Below are 19,670 nucleotides of genomic sequence, written 5' to 3' on the forward strand. Positions count from 1 at the left end.
GCTTCAACACACAAGGTAAGCAGGGTGAATAATGGCTTCACACCTTCAGGTTTCTGGGTCAATTTTGGTCTTGAGTGTCTTTGTGGAGTCTGCACGTTCCCCGAGTTCATGTAGGTATTTTGAATAAAACTCTTTCCTGCTCTGGAAGAAGTTCGAATCAGAGATTCTTGATGGGATGTCAAACAGAGATGGACAAGGAAAGTAATCTGGGTACATCCCATTGCCCGACTTTCTCTGTGGAAAACCGAAAGCAGTTCTGTTCATTTGTCCACTCTGTGCTTAAAGCCAACTCAAAGGATCACTTCAGATGCCACAGTGAAGCAGGGACCCTGAGCCACAAAGTGCAGAAAATAGCAGCTAATCTGGACTGAGAGTAGTAGCAGCCTCTTTCCCCAAAGAGACTTTGGCATTGTAACTAACCTTCAGATCACACAGCTGAAATGTGGCCTCTAATGCATGACATTATGAAGTGGACTAGAGGCCTCTAGCAAATAAACACCTTGATCAGCACTTATCCTTTCTTTTGGCTCTCCGTCATGTGAGGGCCTGCTAGTTCTTCATGGGCAAAGAAACGTGTACTCTATGCCCATATCATGCAAGTATAATAATAAACTTTATTTTATATAGCACCTTTAAAAGGGGATTCTCAAAGTGCTTTACAGTTAGAAAAAAGTAAAAAGCACACAATGAGAGGAGACAGCAGAGTGGCACAATGACAAAAAGGCTTTGGAATACAATAGCAAAGCAAAGAGGCAGAGAGAAGCAGTTGAATAAAAGCCCTCCTAAAGAAGAAGGTTTTGAGTCAGGATTTGAAAGTGGTCTGGGAAGGTGACTCTTTGATATCCTTATAGATTGAATTCCCGAGCTCTGGGGTGCAGCAGGAGAAGCCAGGTTGCCCGTAGTATGTAGATGGGCTTGGGGGTCAGAATTGGATGAATGAAGATCGTGATATGGGGAGTAGGATGCTAGTACTGAGGTATATATATTTACTGTCAACTATATACGGTTTAAATCCCGCTCCGTGGAAAAGTCTTGGACACCTTAGATTTGATTAAGGGTTACAATATATAAGCGTTATGTACACCAAAAGTTAACTCAATGACTCCACTATTGTTTTCTACTATTGTAACAGCTTTTAAGTAATTATAAGTTTTTTTAAATGTTTTATTTCGCATTGTTTGGAATAAAAAAAAAACCTGATCATAACAACTCAAGGTAAATTTCACATGGACTGCCAATGTCATTATTTTAGTCATCGCTCAGGCCCAGTGGACTTATTGTCAAATGTTCCTCATCATTTGCATAATTGTTTCATTCTACTCCTCCACAAAGCTGAAAGTTTTCTTTTTGTACAACAAAATGCAGACTGCTACAATGTCAAGATAAAAATTGCCATAGAGTTGTTTCTGAATATAGGAGGAAAAACGTCAAATGAAACAAGCAGAACAATGCAAGATGTCCAAGATTTTCCGAGAACAGTGTTTATTTTTACCTCACTATCCAAACAAATGATCCAAAAATAATGGGCTTATCCATTTCTAAAACCATCAAGTAGCATGCACATGCAAGCTGGAAGCAAGCGATCCAAGCTATTTTTACAGCTGAAACTCAAGTTAAATTATCAACAATAATGGAAATTTAGAGGTAGTGAGAAACAACAGAAACTCGTGTGACACAGATGTAATTACCAAAGTCTACCACAAGAGGGAGATGTAGTCTTGGTCTCTAAGACCCACTTCACCATCACCTGGGTGATGTGGGTCAGCCATTCAACACCAGCAGCCCCGCTGCTCAGCAGCAGAGCAGGGGGAGGAGTGAGAAACTGCTTCACCAGCTGGACAAAGACGGAACTACAATAACGCCGGACCACACGAGCCCAGAGTGGAATTTAGACAGGATGCTACCATTAACACCCTTACAATGGCATGCCATCTTCATTGACCAAGAAGTCAAGATATCATTTTAACTTCTGTTGGAAATGATGGCAACGCTTACGGCACAGTGCCCCCCGGTAAACATACTGGGGCGCTGTTTCGCAAAGTGTGGGTTAGAGGTCAGAGTGCCACCGATTAGTCCTCCAACACAATTTATAATAGCAACGGCCTAGTTTCCGTTGGAGGTCTCCAGAACTGATGAGCCTGCTTCTCTCTGCCCTGACTGACAGTGAGAGTCTAACCCAAGGACCGACGGAAGTCTTAGGAGAATCTGGCTTCACACAGATGATACCAGTGCCCTAACAACCCCATGCATTTAGATCATACATTCTCTTCCTGGAGTGGAGTGTCTTTAGGCTGGCCACTGGTAGCCTAACCGATACTTTAACCTCCAGATCCAGCTACTCTGTTACAGGAAGGGTCTGGCTGGATCACGGAGATGTCAGTTAAAAATACAGGCACGCAGCTGTCCCTAGGGATCTGCACGTCCCCACAGCCCTGTTTCAGCCAGAACAGGAGCAAGCAGCTGAAGAGCACTCCTGAGGATCAATCAGTGACAAGCCGCGATGCAGTAAGGGGACATCAGGGGAAAAGGGCACTGAGTTTAGACAGAAGGCAAGTCCTTTAAAAACGTTTTCTGTTTTTCTTCAGGCTGGCTTGGGAATGCGATTCAAGCTCCCACTCCAGGGAGAAATTCAAACACAGCACAACTCTGAAGTTTGGACGTGACACAAGGATGTCCAACAGCAAGCAGCTACTCTGTGATCTCAATCAAGTGTCAGGTCCTCATGTTTCCACAGCGCGTGACCTTCATTGCAGAAGACGGCAAACCTTTAACCTGTCTTGGTTCCGACAGTTCGTACCTCATATCTTGTGTAACAAAGAAAGATGAACCTGTTGGGGAGAGAGTCTGTGGTTTATGCTTCTTTTTGCCAGTGTAACGCTATCTGGGGTCAGCAGGGCTCTTGTTCACTCATTAACGTGTGACTTCTCCCTGTATAAACACATTCTTGCAGATACACTGTTTGCATTAAATAGACTGTATGCCAGCTAAATATGTACTGTATAGCAAAACTAGAGGCAGGCTATCTTAGGTTATCTGAGCCACTTTATTTTGACTGCAGAAAGAGGAACCTCCCTCCCTTCTCCTTTGTCATTTATTGCCCATGTTTCCGTGGAAACACCTGTTCCTTGGACAAACAGAGGCCTGCATGTGTGTTTTCTTTAAGCTCAACTCAGCTGACCTCCAACCCCCATGTTGGGGAAAAATGTGAAAACATGCAAAAAAAAATAGCGGGACTGCAACAAAGGAAGCTGAGATAGCGATGCTAGAACCACCCCCACACACACACACAAACACAGGCAGGGAGGAACTACCAGTATTTTTACAGTAAACGTACTTTTATGCACAGTTAACCCTTGAGAAAAACCAAAGCCCTTTAACCTGTTTTTTTCACATTGTGCACTGCAAAAAAAAACAAAAAAACGCAACAACCTTCCTTGCTAGTTCCTTCCTGTTTTCATGAAAAAATGTATATCCCATTTGTGGAACTGCACCAGAACGTCTATTTTTTGCTTGGACATTACGCTAATGATTATAACCCAATGACTTCACACAGGTGGGGCAGGGAAGCAGAACCTTATTTCAGGTCGGAAATGAAGTGACCTGCAGCTCCTCTTTCCTCTGTCCTGTCTGGGGGACAAGAGGGAGTTCAGGGTTTTAAGATGGCAGGGTTCGGGTGATCAGTAATTAAGGGTTATGTGCCGTGTCGGAGTCCGAACGTTTCTATCAGCCTTTAAGCAATACTAGGTATGAATGCTGATGGCCCACGTATGAAACAAGGCTATTCTGGCTTCCCAAGAGCAGTGAATAATATTGCCTTAACTGTACTTGTCACACATTTCTCCTCTACGCTTTGTCCTGCTCTGTCCTGGTGGAAGTCAAAGAGGACCAGTAGATTAGCCTGCTTTTAGATACCCTGCTCATCTATCTATAGTCTCCCACGGCATCAGCACCACTTCCAAGTCCTCAGGTCAATTCCATTTGGCCAGCTGATCACAGGCAGGTGCTCTGAGCTCTTCAGCAGTTGGGTAGAGCTTACAGGCACAAAACCAAAATGGCACCCTGCCCACCCTCCAATAGACCAGCAGCATATACCAAAATACAGTACTAACCCGTTCCTCTGGAGTCTCCCCCATCTCTCCCTCAGAAGGCTGGAGAAGGACCTTCGCGGTCTGCCTACGCGATTTGTCATCCTGACATGCAGCGATGATGACGCAGGAATTAATACTGAGGAAAAGGAAAAGTCCAGGAAAAGTCTGGGGGTTTAAGTCACCCTGAGCTAAAAAAATAAAAGGAGGAGGAAGCAGGAATAACTTCAACCTGTGCAGAGGAAGTGATACACATGGTACAGTACTCCCATGCCTGCAGTGTGCACATATGCATTATATTTATTTAGAGGGAGACTTTGTATGAATGGCTGTACGGTAATTCTCTACGTACTGTAAAATGGTCATTTTCCATCGCTAAATACACCTACAAAAAACACAACTTAGAATTAAATATATTTGGCTTATTTTTCACAGGGTCAATCTGCTCACACCAGGAATAGTGGAAAACAAAAAAAAGAAAAAAAATCAGAGTCTGAATATTCCTCTTTGTAGAGACTAGTGCACCCTATTATAAAAAAAACTAAACACATTTGCAATCACAATGGCCGTAAATTCCACCTTTCTTAAACAATGTTAACAAATCCCTTTGACTTCATTGCAAATAAATAATATGAACAGGTTGAAGTGTAGGATTTTATATGAAAGGGCACCAGGTGTTTCGGATTTTCGTCTACACCTTCCTCTGACCACGGGCAAAATGAAACGACGTACCTAGTTTTGATGAAAATGTCCTTTATTTTCTAACAGCATGGTACACAATGTTTATATACTTGGCACTTTGTTTAATTAATACCCATCGTTTAAAATAAACGTGTCTCTATTGCAAGACGAAGCATTAAAATTGTTATGACAGTTGAAGGGTAGCTTTTTAGTCATCTGGATACAATACTGCCAAACACTGCTTGAGGCTCTGAGGGTATGTGGTTTGCGAGGGGAAGAATGTGTTACCTCATCCAGGTACGATACCCTGCCTCTAATTATCTGCTCTTCCCGATTCTTTTGTGGAACCTGGAATGCCTGTCTCCGGAGGTAAATGTTTGTCAGCCTCAGTTCCATGGGAACCTAATGACTGAAACCAGATTTCTGATCATCGCCGTGATAAACATTGGAATTCCTTTTCCAGGAATTAACAAAACTACTGTGTAGTCCTGGGGTTTCGTAAAAGGGGCACATTTTAAAACCGCATCGGCCGGTATGGAGATGTGCACGCCCGTCAGGGTGACAAACAAAACACCACCAGGAGAGATGGATTCTTAAAAGTCTTCTCCTGAAGCTTGTGGCCACTTAGATATACATATATTTTTTAAAGTTATGCAGCAGATTATCAGTTGACAAGTACTTTACTTTGCAGGGGAAGTTTATTGAATGAAGCACTGAGTGGATTTTTATGCCTGGATAGCCATCTGGTTTCTACTTTCCAGTTGATGGGTAAAATATTTATCTTATGAAGTCATAGCCATTTTAATTTCATAGTAATTTAGTACATCTAGTTTTGGTAGGTATATTCTATTCCTAAATGGGGTCTCAGAGGGCACGTGTGGAATAATTCTTCTGGATTTCATTAAGGGTTTTTGCTCACAAGTCACAGCATGTTTTTATTTTCTTTTTATTAGTAGAAGATTTAGGACTCCCCGACACTGTCTTGCTCTTACACTAAGCTGTCCCACGGTTGTTTAACACAGAAGGCCAAAATAATTAACGTGACTGCTCCCGCAGAGCACAGTACAGTACCTTCACTGTACTCATTGTGTTGAAGGGTTATTAGACTGGGAGAAGTTTAATAACTCAAGAGCAGAAGCAGCGTGTCTACAGGAGGGACTCGTGCCTGCAGCCTGACTGTTACCAGTCCACAGGCTTGCTCACTAGTCTACACTGTCCCCTGCTTACTTCACCTTCGCTTTCCAGGAGCAAGAGGGCCAATGCCATTATCAATCTCAGATTCGCACCAATTTGTAGATGGCTTTACTATACTCGGATCGGATATGGGCTCATATGCACTTCGGCCAGTGACAGAATTTGAAAGCCAAGACAAGCTGGCTCGTCCCGGAAAAAAGAAAAGGCATTTTTAAGGAACTGTGCAGGGGGACATCACACTCTTTCCCCGGACACCCACTCTGCGACTGCATCTTCAGTCACAGGCTCTTTAAGCGTTTCAAGCTGCAAGAAACATTAATGATGGCATCAGATATCCATACAATGGGTTTACAGTCTTCCGTCAATCTCCAGTTTCTCCCAACAGAAAGACTGTTAGCCAATCAACACATTTGATCTGTTCATTCAATTCATGACATACAGATGTTTTATTAGTTTATACACGTGGCTGTCAAATACCAACGTTTATTCATGTCCTTCATACACACCTTCAGAGATTAAATCAGAACTGTTAAACTGCAAGTTATGAAGCTGAATCACAATTATTCGTTGATGACAAAACCAGCTATAACTGAGATATGTCTGGAGATCTTCTGTTTAATGCAAACAAATATAGAATTAATTATTCTTTTATGTTAAACACATTATATCTTAAAATGACCACTTATATGTTTAAATCAAATCGGGAGAGAGAGATTCATCTTTACAGTTCTGACACATTGTGCAGGACAGAGATGATTACTAAATGGAACAGTCCTGGTTTCTGAAGAGCTTTATTCTCCTGGAATCTTAAACCGTTTCTGTTGTGTTATTAGCCTTGAAAGAGGCAGAAAGACACAGTGGTGAGAACTCAGAGGACCAGGACAGTTAATAGGTGTTAACAAAATTGCAATGCACTTACTAATTTGGCTGACTCCTTTACACAAAGCAACTTGTATTTGGACCCATTTAGACTGCTGGGAATTCTACTGGAGCAGGTTCAGTGAAGCACCTTGCTTAAGAATATAACAGCAGTGTTTTAGCCGGGATTTGAACCCACAAACGTCCAGTTACAAGTCCAGAACACTGCTCCACATTTTACAGAAACTCTTCTGTTTGAAAGTCTGGTGTTTTAGCACACCACTTTGTGAGTATCTAAATGTCAAAAAGGGATGCATAAGCTGAAAAGGAACAGCAGTGGGATTAATGGTGCATTTGCAGTTAAAAAGATGCTATTAAACCCATTTGCTCTTAGACACTAATGCACTTGTATGAAGGACTCTAGTAATGGTCCATATTTGACTGTTTTTAAGGGGTGAAAAGAGTTTTGTTAATTTGATGTTTTTGTTTATCCATTTGTTCTTACAGGGGAAAAGAACACTGTAAGACAAACTATCCTGTCATTAGTACACACCAGTCAGGAGCCCTTCTTATATTCCATGAGCTTCTGAGCTCAGCCCTAAAATACAGTGCAGGTGTTGCGGTGTACCAGTTTCCTTTAACTTCCTACATTCAAAGGAGTGCACAGCTTTGCACTTGAGATACTGGATCATATCGCAGTATGGCGAGAGTTTCTGACTGCATTACCATACATTGTACAGAACAGAGATCCTCCACCTCAGTGCATACCTTGTGTCACTAACATCTAGGACAGGGACAGTAACCCCAGTGGCCAGAAAATCACCTGTTTCTGGTGATAACTGAATCACTCCGACATGAGTCACATGACATGAGTCACTCTGCACCTCCCTAGGGAACACAGAGAGTGCGGTCAGCTTTCAAGAAGTGACCATCTACTACCACGTGGGCTTGACTTTGGGACCGAGAATTGCACCGGTGAATTCAGCGGAACGTAAGGTGTCCCATGCCCTAAATCTGGATTTAAAGTGAGACAGCCCGGGAAACTAAGAATCACCTTAAAATCCAACTGCATGTGAAACACGCAGACCTGTTTTGGCGATCTAGCGAGAATCCCCCTGTCCCTCCAAACACCAGAAACTGTGTGGAATATTTTACTTCTGGGGGAACTCCAGTCATCAATGCTTTATTAATTCAGAGGCAGTGCTGAGACACTTGTCGATATCTTGGGGAAGACAGAGTTCATTCAAAATTCCCAAGTCTAATTCTCCCTTTTTTAATTACATAGAACAGCCCAGCATTTTTCCTAAAGGCTGTGGCAGTCAGATGTATTGTACCAATAACGGAAAAAAGAGAATCCCTTTTTCTATTGCTCCATGATACCACCCCCTGATCTATACCAGCTTTGCAAAAAAACATGCGGCGTCAGTAGCTCTCACACTTTCTCAAGAGCCAAACTCCTCCAGCTCCGAGTCATCCACAAACAATTACATTCACCAAATGTACTTAAAGCCATTTCTTTAAACAGTTAGTCACGAAGGACGGGCAGCAAAGAGTCTTGGATCTCTTTTCGGAGATCTTTAGTTGCGTACTTCATTTGTGCATTTTCAGGAGGAAAACGCTGCCCATGCCTTTTTTGGCGTTTGTCCTTTGGGAAGCCTGAACAGCTCTCACCCCTCTGGAGAAGGCCAGCTGTTGCGGCCTGCATGGTGTGGGCCTGCTTGGCCGATTCCGGGCGGTGTGTGAACTGGTGTCCGATGCACCGCGAGGGGAGTGTCCGGGAGAGTCATGCAAATCCCGTCGCGCTCATCTCGGAAGCGACACGCTGGACGGAGCGCCGTCACAACGTCAGGGCTGGTCTGCCGTGCCTCTGCGTAGCACCTCTGCCCTGGCACACCCTCAGCCGTGGCAGGGTCTGGTTTCGAACCGGTGCCAACCTTCAGCGGGCGTCGTTTCCGAGCCAGGAGCACTTGTGCATGTGGACAATCCCCAGACCCTCCACCCCAGAACACCCAAAAGCAGCAGGAGGGCATGACACCCCAGGGAGGAGAGGGGGCCGTAAGTGACGACAGGGGAGCGGGTTTCGCCTGTGCTGGCAGTGGTGGGCGTTATATCTCCGAAGACTCAATCCTCTCGATCCAGGGCAGGCCTGGGAGCGGCCTGTCGGCCCCTGGCGCCGCGCCGCCTCCGCTGCCGCCTCTCAGCTCTCGGAGCTCCCTCTCCAGAGCCTGGTTCTTGTGGTACATTTCCAGGTAGCTGGCCTGCAGCTCCTTCTGGTAGCAGATCACCTTCTCCTTCTCAGCCTGCCAGGTCTGGCGCTCGGCCTCGAACGTGGAGGCCTGGGCCTCGTTCTGCCTCCTCTCCAGCAGCAGTTCCGCCCGCAGCCTCTCCTCGGTGGTGCCTTGCCCGCCCCTGCCCGGCCTCTCCTCGCCTGCCTCCCTCTCCTCCTCTTCCTCCTCTAGTGGGCAGAAGCGAGCCTTCCTCGCCTCCTCCTCCTCCTCCTGCTGCTGCTGCTGCTGCTTCTCCTCCCGGTCCCCCCGGCGCGCCCCCCGCAGAGTCTGCCGCAGCGCCTCCATCTGGCCGTCCCTGGCGCGCAGCTCCGCCCGGGCCTCGCGCAGCTGCGTCTTCAGCTGGAAGATCTCGCCCAGCTTGTGGGTCACCTCGGCCTGGGCGTCGCGGAGCTGCTGCTTCAGCAGGGAGATCTCCCCAGACTTCTGGCACACCTAGGACGAAAAGCCGATCTAAAAAAAAAAGGACTGACGGCGGCCGCGTGGATAAAAGCAACAACCTCAAGATCCGGAGTTCCTGAGCGGCTGGAGATGGAAGCAGGCTGAACCCTGTGGATGTTGCAGGCTTTACCATCAGTCGTCGGCAGACTGTGACCACGGATTGCCACAGTCACAGTCAGCTAATGACAAGTGGCCAGACTTGAAACATCGAAAGATGCCCAATCGGCGGACCACCCTTTCGGATCACCAGGCATGGTGTGGGATTACATTGACAAGGCTTTGCCTGTAGCAGGAACCATCCCTGGGAATTGCCCAGCTGCTAGAAGCTGGCATGCCAGCGAGAGACGTGCCACACTCCTGCAAGGCACTGGATCTCTCTGCTCGTCAAATGCCAAAATAATGCAACAGGCCTGTTAGAATGTTACAGGCTGTAGTGGCTGGTTATTCTAAACTGCGAATAAGAGAAGAATAATTCACAGCCATTAAAACATTTACGAATTAGAAGGCACCACTCCCACTTCCTGGACGAAACATCCAGCAAGGTTCTCCGACTCGGACAATGCGGACCAGAGCAGAGGAGACAGAGCTGCCGTCTCTCCGATTGGACATGCTTGAGTTCAGACTCCCCGAGAGAGACGGAGAGACAAAACACAAAAAAATGAAAATAAAAGGCCCAGCCGCTATGTTATCAACAAATAAACGAAATATTGGGAGCTCCTGAGTGGCTTGAGAAAAGACACGCATGTCATGTGCCTTTACCATGCCCAGTGTCCAAAACTTCGTACTGAGAAATATCAAGAAGTTTTATCTTCCGTTCTCAAAAACGAAAGAAGTTCCTAATTTCACAGCCCCTGAATTAAATTCTCCAAGCCCAATCTGTTTTTTTCTTCTGGCAAAACCAAAAACAATTATTTAAAAAAAATGCTTTTACAGGGTGATGTTTAAAACCTTTCGTCCCTGTGCAAAATTCACACCACCTACTCATTTAAAGAAATCCAAAGGAAATGGAACAACAAGAGCAAATTATACACTGGAACAAAAATTGCTGAAAGTAATCTTGTTCACCAAATATTTTTACTAATGATGCTGGATGAAGCTTTTATCCAAAGCAACTGACATTTGTGCCCAATCTATGCAGCCGGGCCTTTTACTACAGCTGTTCAGCTGAAGCACCGTCCTCAAAAGCACGACAGGGATTTGAACCCGCAACCTTCCAGCTGCAAGCGCAGAACCCTGACTGCCGCATCACCCTGCAGTCCACATGCTTTTCTTTTTTTTTAATTTAAGATAGATAAAATGTATACAAAGTAAAATAAATTCCTGCTTTCATCTTTCATTTTACAATTGTATTATGCTTTTTATATATATATAATATCAACTATTTACATTATACCAGCATTGATGGGAGGTTACATATAGAAATACGGTCAGCAAAAACACAACAAGCAACCAAGAATCCACACAAATAATTACTTCATGCTGATTCACAGGTGCAAAATCAGGTCTCAGTCTGCACGTTTTTAAAGACACACTAGGCCTGAGCTTCCACTGTGGACAAACTGGCCAGCTAGTCCACTTAATCTCTCCAAGTCAGCCATGGAAACTGCTCGGCCCTGCTCCTGCTCACCTCCCACTTAGTCTCCTCCAGCCTGGGGCTGTCCTGCTCCTGCTGGAGGCCGGAACTCCGGGCTTTCAGGCTCTGGCACTCCTTCTGCAGGGCCTCCAGGTCCTCCTGCAGCCTGCGCTTCTCCTGCTGCGCCTTGTAGACCTGCAGCTGCAGGGTGCGCTGGGACCGCTGGGACTGCTGGGAAACCTGGCGCATCTTGCTGGAGTAGAGGCGTTTCAGCTCCTCCATCTCCTTCTCCCACAGCCTCTGCTTGCCCTCGAAGACCTGCCGCACGGCCAGAGAGAGAGAGAGGAGGAAGGAGAACGGGGAGAACTCCCAGCGTGTGCGTATGGGAAGGGGGATCGCTTCATTTATGCCGGCAGTGCTGTTGCATGGCCACCCCTTGAGCAGAGAGCCTGCAAACGCAGCTGGACCGTGCCGCGGACGGGCCTGCGCAAGTGAGCGAGGGAGGCTGCCCCAATGGTCCTGGTCGTTTTTTCGTTTTAGGACTTTAGGACTTAGGTCTGTCAGTGGAAGGGAAGCAAAATAATCTTGACCAGATCAACAGGCTTCCAGCCATACAACCCTGAGAGCTCAGTAACGTCATTAACCTCTGACCCCTTTAAGAAATCAGACAATCCAAGTTCTCTGATTCAAGCCTTTGTATTTATTATCCAGGTTCTTTCGCATTATTAGAAAAAACTCTTATTGACGGGTGGTCGAGCTTATATGGCCATTTCTGCATTTGTTAAAAAAGAAAGGTTATAAATGAAAGGGAATCCATTGTGACTCATTCTTTTAGATCCTAGTTTGCGACTGTCTTTAAATGCCACGAGACGAAGGATTCTCTTATGTTCTGCAAAACGGGGTGGCGTGTTTTACTCTTCGCCCTCCTCTGTCTGCTCTGTCCTGCCCTGTCTGAATGGGTGCCCACACTGCGCGCCTCGGCACCACTGCATTTTCACAGAAAAAAAAAGAACAGGAGTAATTCCTGACCAAAACATTTGTTTAAAAAAATCCAGAAAGCGAAATGTTTCACATTTGCATCGAAGTGGAAATCATGCGTCACAGATGGGTTATATAAGGTTTCAAAGTTAAAGTTGCCTACTCTGGGCCTGCCATGCCAGGGGGGGTTTCTGTGCACAGAAACAGATTCAAACTCGGCTCTGAGCAAATTCAACACAGCCATCAACGGCACCTGATTCCGAATGGAATTTCCGTTCTCTCTTCCCTCCGGGATCACAGCCTAGCTCGGAATGTTCACCGGAACGACGGCAATGACTAGACTTCCCTGCAGCTCACCGGTTTGACTCCACAGCACTTAATCAGAATGAACAAACGCTTAAAACGTTCAGGTCTGGAAGTTTATGACCCCTGTTTATACCGTGGCCCTGAGCCACTGCCTGCCTGCCTGTGGAACTTTAAACACAGGTCCCCAAGTCCCAGCAGCCAAATCCTCTGTCATAGCTGTAAAGGCACACAGGCCAATGGGGATTGGAGCCAGAGATCTGCTTTCTTCCCTGGCATCTCTGTGGGCAGCAGACACTCCCAAACTCAAACCACTGGTGGGATGTGGCTTCAGTTCGGGGAGCGAACGGGTGTTCGCGGACTGATCGGCCAGGCCACCACGCACACGAGGACAAGAGAGGGCCGAACGCGGATGGGATTGGCTGTCCGATTACTCAAAAACCGCAATGGAGTCAACGTAAGTGAAAAACAATACAGTGGGCTACAATAAACAAGCCTCGGACGGCTAGGTCCACCTCGAACCCTGGGCCTCCGCCCCGCCCGCCCTCACCTGCGCGATGGCGTCCTCGCTCTCGTCCAGGTTCCTCCTCATCTGCTTCAGCTCATGCTCCTTCTCCAGGAGCCGGTCCTCCAGGTCCCTCACCACGTCCTCCAGCGAGCGGGACAGCTCGTACGGCGGCGGCGCCTCGCCGCGGCAGGGCAGCCGGCCGAGCGCAGCCATGCTGCCCGCGGAGGCCCCGCCCCGGGCGCCCGCGGACGCGCGGTCCAGCGAGCCGATGTGGTTGATGTGGCCCATGGAGGCGCTGATGGGGCCCAGGTGGGGCCTGAAGGGCGGGCGGTAGGGGGGCAGGCTGCTCATGGAGTTGTGCCCGGAGTCGGACAGGTTTTCCTCGTCCTGGCCCAGGGCCCGCGGGGGGGTGGTGGTGGCGGCGGTGGCGGGCAGCGCCTTCCGGGGGCGCTGGCGGGAGGGCGAGGAGGAGGAAGAGGACGAGGACGCGGGCGCCGTGCTCTGGGGCCCCCGGGCGTGGGGGCCGTGGGGCCCGCCGGAGAAGCTGTTCTCCTGCTCCTCGGATCTGGGGGAGTAGAGGTTCTGCACGGAGCTGAAATTCCTCGGGGCGACCGGCTTGAAGGCAGAGGGCCGGAAGCGAGACTGGGAAAGCAAGGAAAAGAACATTAGTGAGGGCGACACCCCGGAGGACACCCCTAATCCTGGCAAAGCCACAGCGTCTCAGGATTATATTCCCAGCAAATCTGAACCTACCTGACCACAACCACTGCTCTTTTCATTGATTAAGGCGCCTAGTAAGCCCCCCAGGTCAAGAGGTACAACGCGGTCTCAGTCTAAACCCGCAGCAGACTCGGCATTTCTCTGGCTGCCGTCCCAGCCAAACCCTCTGCTTCGCGAGCAGCCCGACTGCGTTTTAATCAAGCACGGAAGCCGAACGCTTCTCCCTCAGCCTCGGACAGATCTACGGCTACTGCACGTCGAAAATCCCACACCGCCTCTTACACATCGCCCAACGCAATGCTGACCTGGAAAAAAAACAAAACGTTCCAGCGAACAGAGCGAGACATGAACTCAGAACAAAAAGAAGAGCTCGCTGATGTCAGCACAGGTCCTCTGCTGGAGAGAGGTCGACTTTTAAGCAGCAAGGGTGGCACTGACGTCTTCATGTCCACAGCAGATCTTTCACTCTGAAAATAAATCCATTTTTACAGCCACAGGCATGGCAATCCTAACTGCTCAAGCTCAATATGGTCTCCTGTGGGCTTTTTTTCCCTAATTGAACAGGATCAGTATCTCCCGATCACAATTCACAATGACGAGAGTTAGATCTCCACTTACCCTCTTTTCGAATCTGCCTGCGAACCCAGCCAGGCGGGGTGTCGGATTCTGACAGGAATTTGCGATTTGGACCTACTGTACACACAGCAGGTAACTACGTGCCCATAAATAATAGCTAGCTCAGACAGCTACAGTCATGGCAGCTCTCCATACCTGTTCTGTTAAAAAGCAACGACCAAAAACCCATTGCTCTAATTTCCTCTAGGCTTGCCTGAACTGAAATGCATTCCTCGAAGTCATCACACACAGCTATCCAAACGCGATATGACTAAAACCAGCTACTGACAAAGCACTGGCTCCAGGCACGCATTACATCATGAAGAAACACACACGCCGCACTCCCAGGTTCCAGATGGGAGTTGGGATCAGCCTGATCTAAGAAAAGTGTAGGGTCGGCAATGCACACTCACGGAAATTCAGCTGACTCACTTGGACAGTACATCTGTTAGAAAGGCAAGTCCACAGGAGCCACAGGGACGGCTAAATCCTGCATCTCTCAAAGGGGAATGCATTTCTTTAAATCATCTGGGTGTTACCTCCATAAAGAACATATTATACACATCACCACCCCCGTGCAGACTTAAATCAGTTTTCTCCTCAAGTTTATGACACAAAACGCGTCACACTAGGGCAGGGAACATGAAGTGTGGCCATTCTCATCAGAAGGAGGCTAAGGGCTTTTCAGCATCTGAAGAAACCAAGGGCTGTACACGTCCTTCTGCACCACAGTGACACACTGTGAGCCCAGAGCGTGGCTTCTTAGGGCACAAACGAGTCAAGACTAATTGTTAACTACTTTTATAGATGGGTTTTCATCCTGAAGAGTTCCAAATGTCTTTAACGTATAGGAACCCTTCTCATGCACCTACACTGGTGGAGAAGCGAGTTATTTGTTCACCCATTAGAGAGGCCAGACTGTGCAAGCCCAGAGTGGAACCACCCCTGCTCTTACGCCCACTGTCATGAAGATCTTTAATGAACAATTAGTGGGGATCTTAATTGAAGATCGGCTGAAGAACAGTACCTCCCTGAAGCACAGTGCTGCCACACATTGATTTAGAAATGCCAATGCCGAGGTAGGAGCGCCACCTACAGGTCCACCATCACTAATAACAGCAGCAACCTGCTCTCCCACCCCAATAACTACCAGGCCCAGCCTTGCTTGGCTCCTCAGGTCTGACAAGATCAGGCTACGAGGCAGTAAGAAGCCCCTTAGCAAATAAGTTCTATTTAAGGCAGACCTAAATTTGCCTCACGACTTGCAGCATCACGATGGTGACAGCATTTCAGCGAGGTGTGAAGAATGTTAATTCACACAGAATATATAACCCATTTGGAATGTGGAATCGCAAATCCTTTAAAGGACAAACTGCAACTCCAACGTGCATGAGCTCACATAATGCTTTTTTTCAATGCTCCAGTCTTGAGCACTTCAGAGCAGCTTCTTTTTATATCGGCCCCAACTGTTCAACGGGCCCTGGCCAGTACCGGCACCCACATTCTGTCTCCTGCACGAGCCGGGAGACTAAGAGTTGTAGCGCATTAGGGACAGCAGGAGAAGAAACACATCTATAGAGAAACCGGCTTCGAAACAAACACAGCACCCAATGCCCGTGACAAAATACCAAGCACACAACGGAGCAGAGGCGGAAAAACACACTTGCGTGCAGCTGATCGCCTTTGCGCATCACTAAGGAGCCCTGATATAGCTCATCACACGGAAGGGCTTCCACCTCCTTCTTAACCCTGGGGCTGTCGGTTTTGATCTGCCGAACCACAGACCAAAGCAGACGGATTTCATTCCCCTCCTTCACTCCTAACACCTACCTCCACGCAGGCATCCCAGGACTCGGGTCCTGCACATCTGGACGGCTGCCCTTCAGCTGCAGGCTGGACGCTGAGCGCACCTGCGTCCCAGCGAGCTCCCTCCCTGACCTCAGGGCCCACCGCGCCACGCCCACCCGGTCCTTTCGCTCACCGTGTGCTTGCGCTAACCGCCCTCTCTGTTTTTTCTGAGTGGCCGCCCGTGCGGCGAGGAGTTACCTTCTCGATCCTCCCCGGGGTGGGCAGCGAGCCCTCGCCGTCCCGGTGGCACACCTTGGTGAAGACGCCCTCCTCCTCCCTGCCGTGCTCCCTCTTGATGCAGGCGGCAGCGGCGGCGGCGGTGGCCTTGCCGGCCCTGGGCTCCTTCTTGGCGGCGCCGAGGTAGCCGGGCAGCTCGCGCTGCGCGGGGCCCTTCCGGAGTCCGGCCAGCGGCGCGGCGGGGGGGCGCCAGCTCTTCGGGCGCTCGGGGGAGACGTCCGGGCGCTCGATCAGGCTGCCCACGCTCCCCATGGCGCACCTGCGCCGCTCCGAGGACAGCGGGCGGGGGCGGGGCTCTCCGAGGCGGTTGCTAGGGTGGTGGGTCAAGGGCAAGGCCTGTGCTGCTGCCATGGGTCACGGGCACTGAAGGGCGCTCTGGAAAGACGGGAGGGAAAAGGGGAGGCCTCGTGTCAATCCGGAGTTCTGCCGGGTGTCGCTGAGCCCCCAGACGGTATTTCCGCCAGCAGCCGTATCACCCTGCGGCTCACCACTGGCAGCCCACTGGAGCTCAGCAGGGTGAGCCTGGCCAGTACCTGGATGGGAGACTCCTGGAAAAGCTGAGGCTGCTGCAGGACGAGGTGTTAGTGGGGCCAGTAGGGGCCGCTCAACCTGTGGTCTGTGTGGGTCCTAATGCCCCAGTATAGTGATGGGGACACTATCCTTTGGATGGGACGTAAAACCGAGGTCCTGACTCTCTGTGGTCATTAAAAGTCCCAGGGCGTTTCTCCAAAAGAGTAGGGGTGTTACCCCAACATCCTAACCAAATTTCCCCCTGGCCTTCACCAATCACAGCCTCCTAATAACCCCCCTCTCTGAACTGGCTCCATCACTCTGCTCTCCTCCCCACTGAGAGCTGGTGTGTGTGGTCAGTGTACTGGTGCACTGTGGCTGCTGTTGTATCATCATCAAGGTGGGGCTGCACACTGCTGGTGGTGGAGGGGATCCCCATTACCTGTACAGTGCTTTGAGGTGGAGTGTCCAGGGAAGCGTTAGATAAGTGTAAGCAATTAGAATTATTTCCATGCACTTGGGAATGAGTTTCTGCTTTCTGCTCATGATGCGACAGACCAAGCCACCAGATATGGGTGTTTGTGTCTGCCCTTTTTTTTGCTTGGTTCTTTGCTCATTATTTTTGCTACATATAGAGAAGCACTGATCTGAGGGTGGTTATAGTAGTTAGTTGCTTTTCCTATGTTTACACCGCAAAAAGCAAAGTGATCAAATTGGAAAAGCACTCGGCGTTCTCCTCTCGCACAACTGTGATCTACCAGGCACTTCTGTCTCTACTTATCCCACTCCACGGCAAGCAAGACAGAATGTATTTCTCTTTTCATAGCCTTCAATCCCCCATCATTTTGACACTTTGTTATAACTTGAATAAAAGAAGCTGATGGATCTTTCAAGCAACAGCTAGATGACATCCTGGGATCAATTAACTTCTAACTACCAAGCGTGGTGTCTAGTGTGTGTCTGTGTGTGCCCCCAGAGGGACTGGCGTCCCGTCAAGGGTGGGTACCTGGCCTCGTGCTCGTTGCTTGCTGGGATATGCTCCAGCTGCCCAGCGACCCCAAGTGTGTCCACATGGACGTGGATAATGCAGAAACAATTAGAAACAAAATCATGCACTTGTAAGATACGGTTTTTAAAATTCGCATCAATGTTGGTGACCATGTTAAAGTAAATGAATACTGCTCCTTTGGTAAGGGTTCAATCCCTGGTTTTTAAACCACGTCCTGCGCAAAAATAAATCAGGTTCTTTTTTTCTCACATGGCTTGTGTCTAATCGGTACCGCCTTGTGCTGCAGTAAACTCTAGTCTATGGAAGCAAGTAGGCCTGGTGTATTAAAATAAGCAAATAAAACAGACGGACAAGTTCAATTCCCACCCCCAGTTTAAATATCCTCTCACTGAGCGTCTACATAAGGCCCTACATGCAGTACAGTATTGTGCAAGGTTCATTTTTCTCTGAAGTGATGAAGGATGTTGACAAGGGGTAGGCCTCAGATTTAGTTGACGGCCAAGCACAACCTGTTGCTAAAAATATACACACATGCAATCCTTCCTGAAACAAAAAGTAAAACTGCAAGAACAATAACATGGAAAATGCAATGTAAACTAACTAAACCGGATGGTTAGGAAATGGTGAAGGTCCTGAGGGAGCTACTCTCTTAAGGTGTGGAAAAGGTTCTCTCTTTCCTTCCCTGGAACTGCCCAGTGAAGCCTTCTATTGAACCCAACTGTGTGTAAAAGGTACTAAATTTGTTTACCATAAAAAACACCACAGGAGCAGCAGGAAATTCTGACTTCTTAACGTTTTATCGGCACATTAATTTACTTGCATGTGTTGCTTAGCTCCCTGATCCAAGAGTTCTCACCTTTTTTTATTCTTGCACATTTTTAAAATAAATCAATGACCCAGATTCACAGGATAGCGCGTCATGGAGGTGTACTGTAAAAGCTGGAGGTGACTGGCAGACAACTGAAAACTTGTTTTCTGCAGATGTCCATGTGCACCAATGCACAGCTTCCTCTGCCCAGTGCAAACTTCCTGTATCTGCTCCCGGGGTCTGGCCAGCCTGCCTGAGGACCGGACACTCGAGCTGCTAGTGCCTGATGTAGCGGGACTAGAAACATGAGATGGCGGTGTTTGGATTTTCCAGAGCCAGCAGTGAGAGAAAAGACATTCTCCAAAGGTGAGATGGAAAACCGACAGCATAAGGGAGGTTTACCACCCAGAGGGGACTGTTTGACCTGTTTAGTCCTAAATAGCCCGTTGATCCGAGGGTCACCTTGCAGGAAGCCAGGGCATCGGGTTCAACAACGCGGATCGGGATGCTCGTTCCAGTCTCGAAGCCCGCACCACTGCAGAAGCACACACTCGCGGACGTTCTGGGAGTCAGTGGGATGGGGTTCGAAGTTCAAAACCCCTTTAGGACGGGAGGAGAGATGAGCAGAGCCACAGGAATGGAAAACATGTAAGCGACATACTGCGGGGGCTGGGTAACCGCAGGTCCAGAGGTGTCTGGGTCACACCTGGGTACCCCCTATAATACCAGCAGGGTATCTCCCGAAGCCACACAGCACTTTCCTAGAGTGTAAACTCTGCTACACTCTGGTGTTGCCGTCACGCAGCTGAATTTCTCTGTTTTCCAGTGCGGTTTTCATTGCTGAATAGTGAATAGGCCAATCTGCTGTAGAAGGTGATGTATAATGCTATATTTTTTAGAACTGAGCAAATTGCTCCTATTACTCTGCTGATGCACTCTGCCTTTGATCCGCAATGCACAGTGTGAGAATAAATCACTTCTCATCGTTGTTGCCTCAGTGCTGCATAAACATCAGCA

General features: G+C 48.4%; 1 protein-coding gene across 7 annotated transcripts in view; it reads right to left on the reverse strand.

Moving 5' to 3' along the window:
- Window positions 1–4,818: 4,818 nt before the first annotated feature.
- n4bp3 (NEDD4 binding protein 3) overlaps window positions 4,819–19,670 on the reverse strand; it is a 48,954-nt gene continuing 34,102 nt past the window's right edge. For 6 of the 7 annotated variants that reach the window (XM_069196210.1, XM_069196212.1, XM_069196216.1 and 3 more), the window contains exons 2-5: window positions 16,288–16,701; window positions 12,949–13,548; window positions 11,172–11,435; window positions 4,819–9,538 (exon numbers count right to left, since the gene is read on the reverse strand). In XM_069196210.1, coding sequence (XP_069052311.1) covers window positions 8,924–9,538; window positions 11,172–11,435; window positions 12,949–13,548; window positions 16,288–16,677 — 1,869 coding nt within the window. In that variant the 5' untranslated portion in view covers window positions 16,678–16,701 and the 3' untranslated portion in view covers window positions 4,819–8,923. Of the gene's footprint in view, window positions 9,539–11,171; window positions 11,436–12,948; window positions 13,549–16,287; window positions 16,702–16,859; window positions 17,100–19,670 lie in introns of those variants that run through there. The other variant, XM_069196214.1, reaches the window with a different exon arrangement.

This window comes from Lepisosteus oculatus, chromosome 11 (genome assembly GCF_040954835.1).
Source record: "Lepisosteus oculatus isolate fLepOcu1 chromosome 11, fLepOcu1.hap2, whole genome shotgun sequence".
Classification (NCBI taxonomy): Eukaryota; Metazoa; Chordata; class Actinopteri; order Semionotiformes; family Lepisosteidae; genus Lepisosteus; species Lepisosteus oculatus.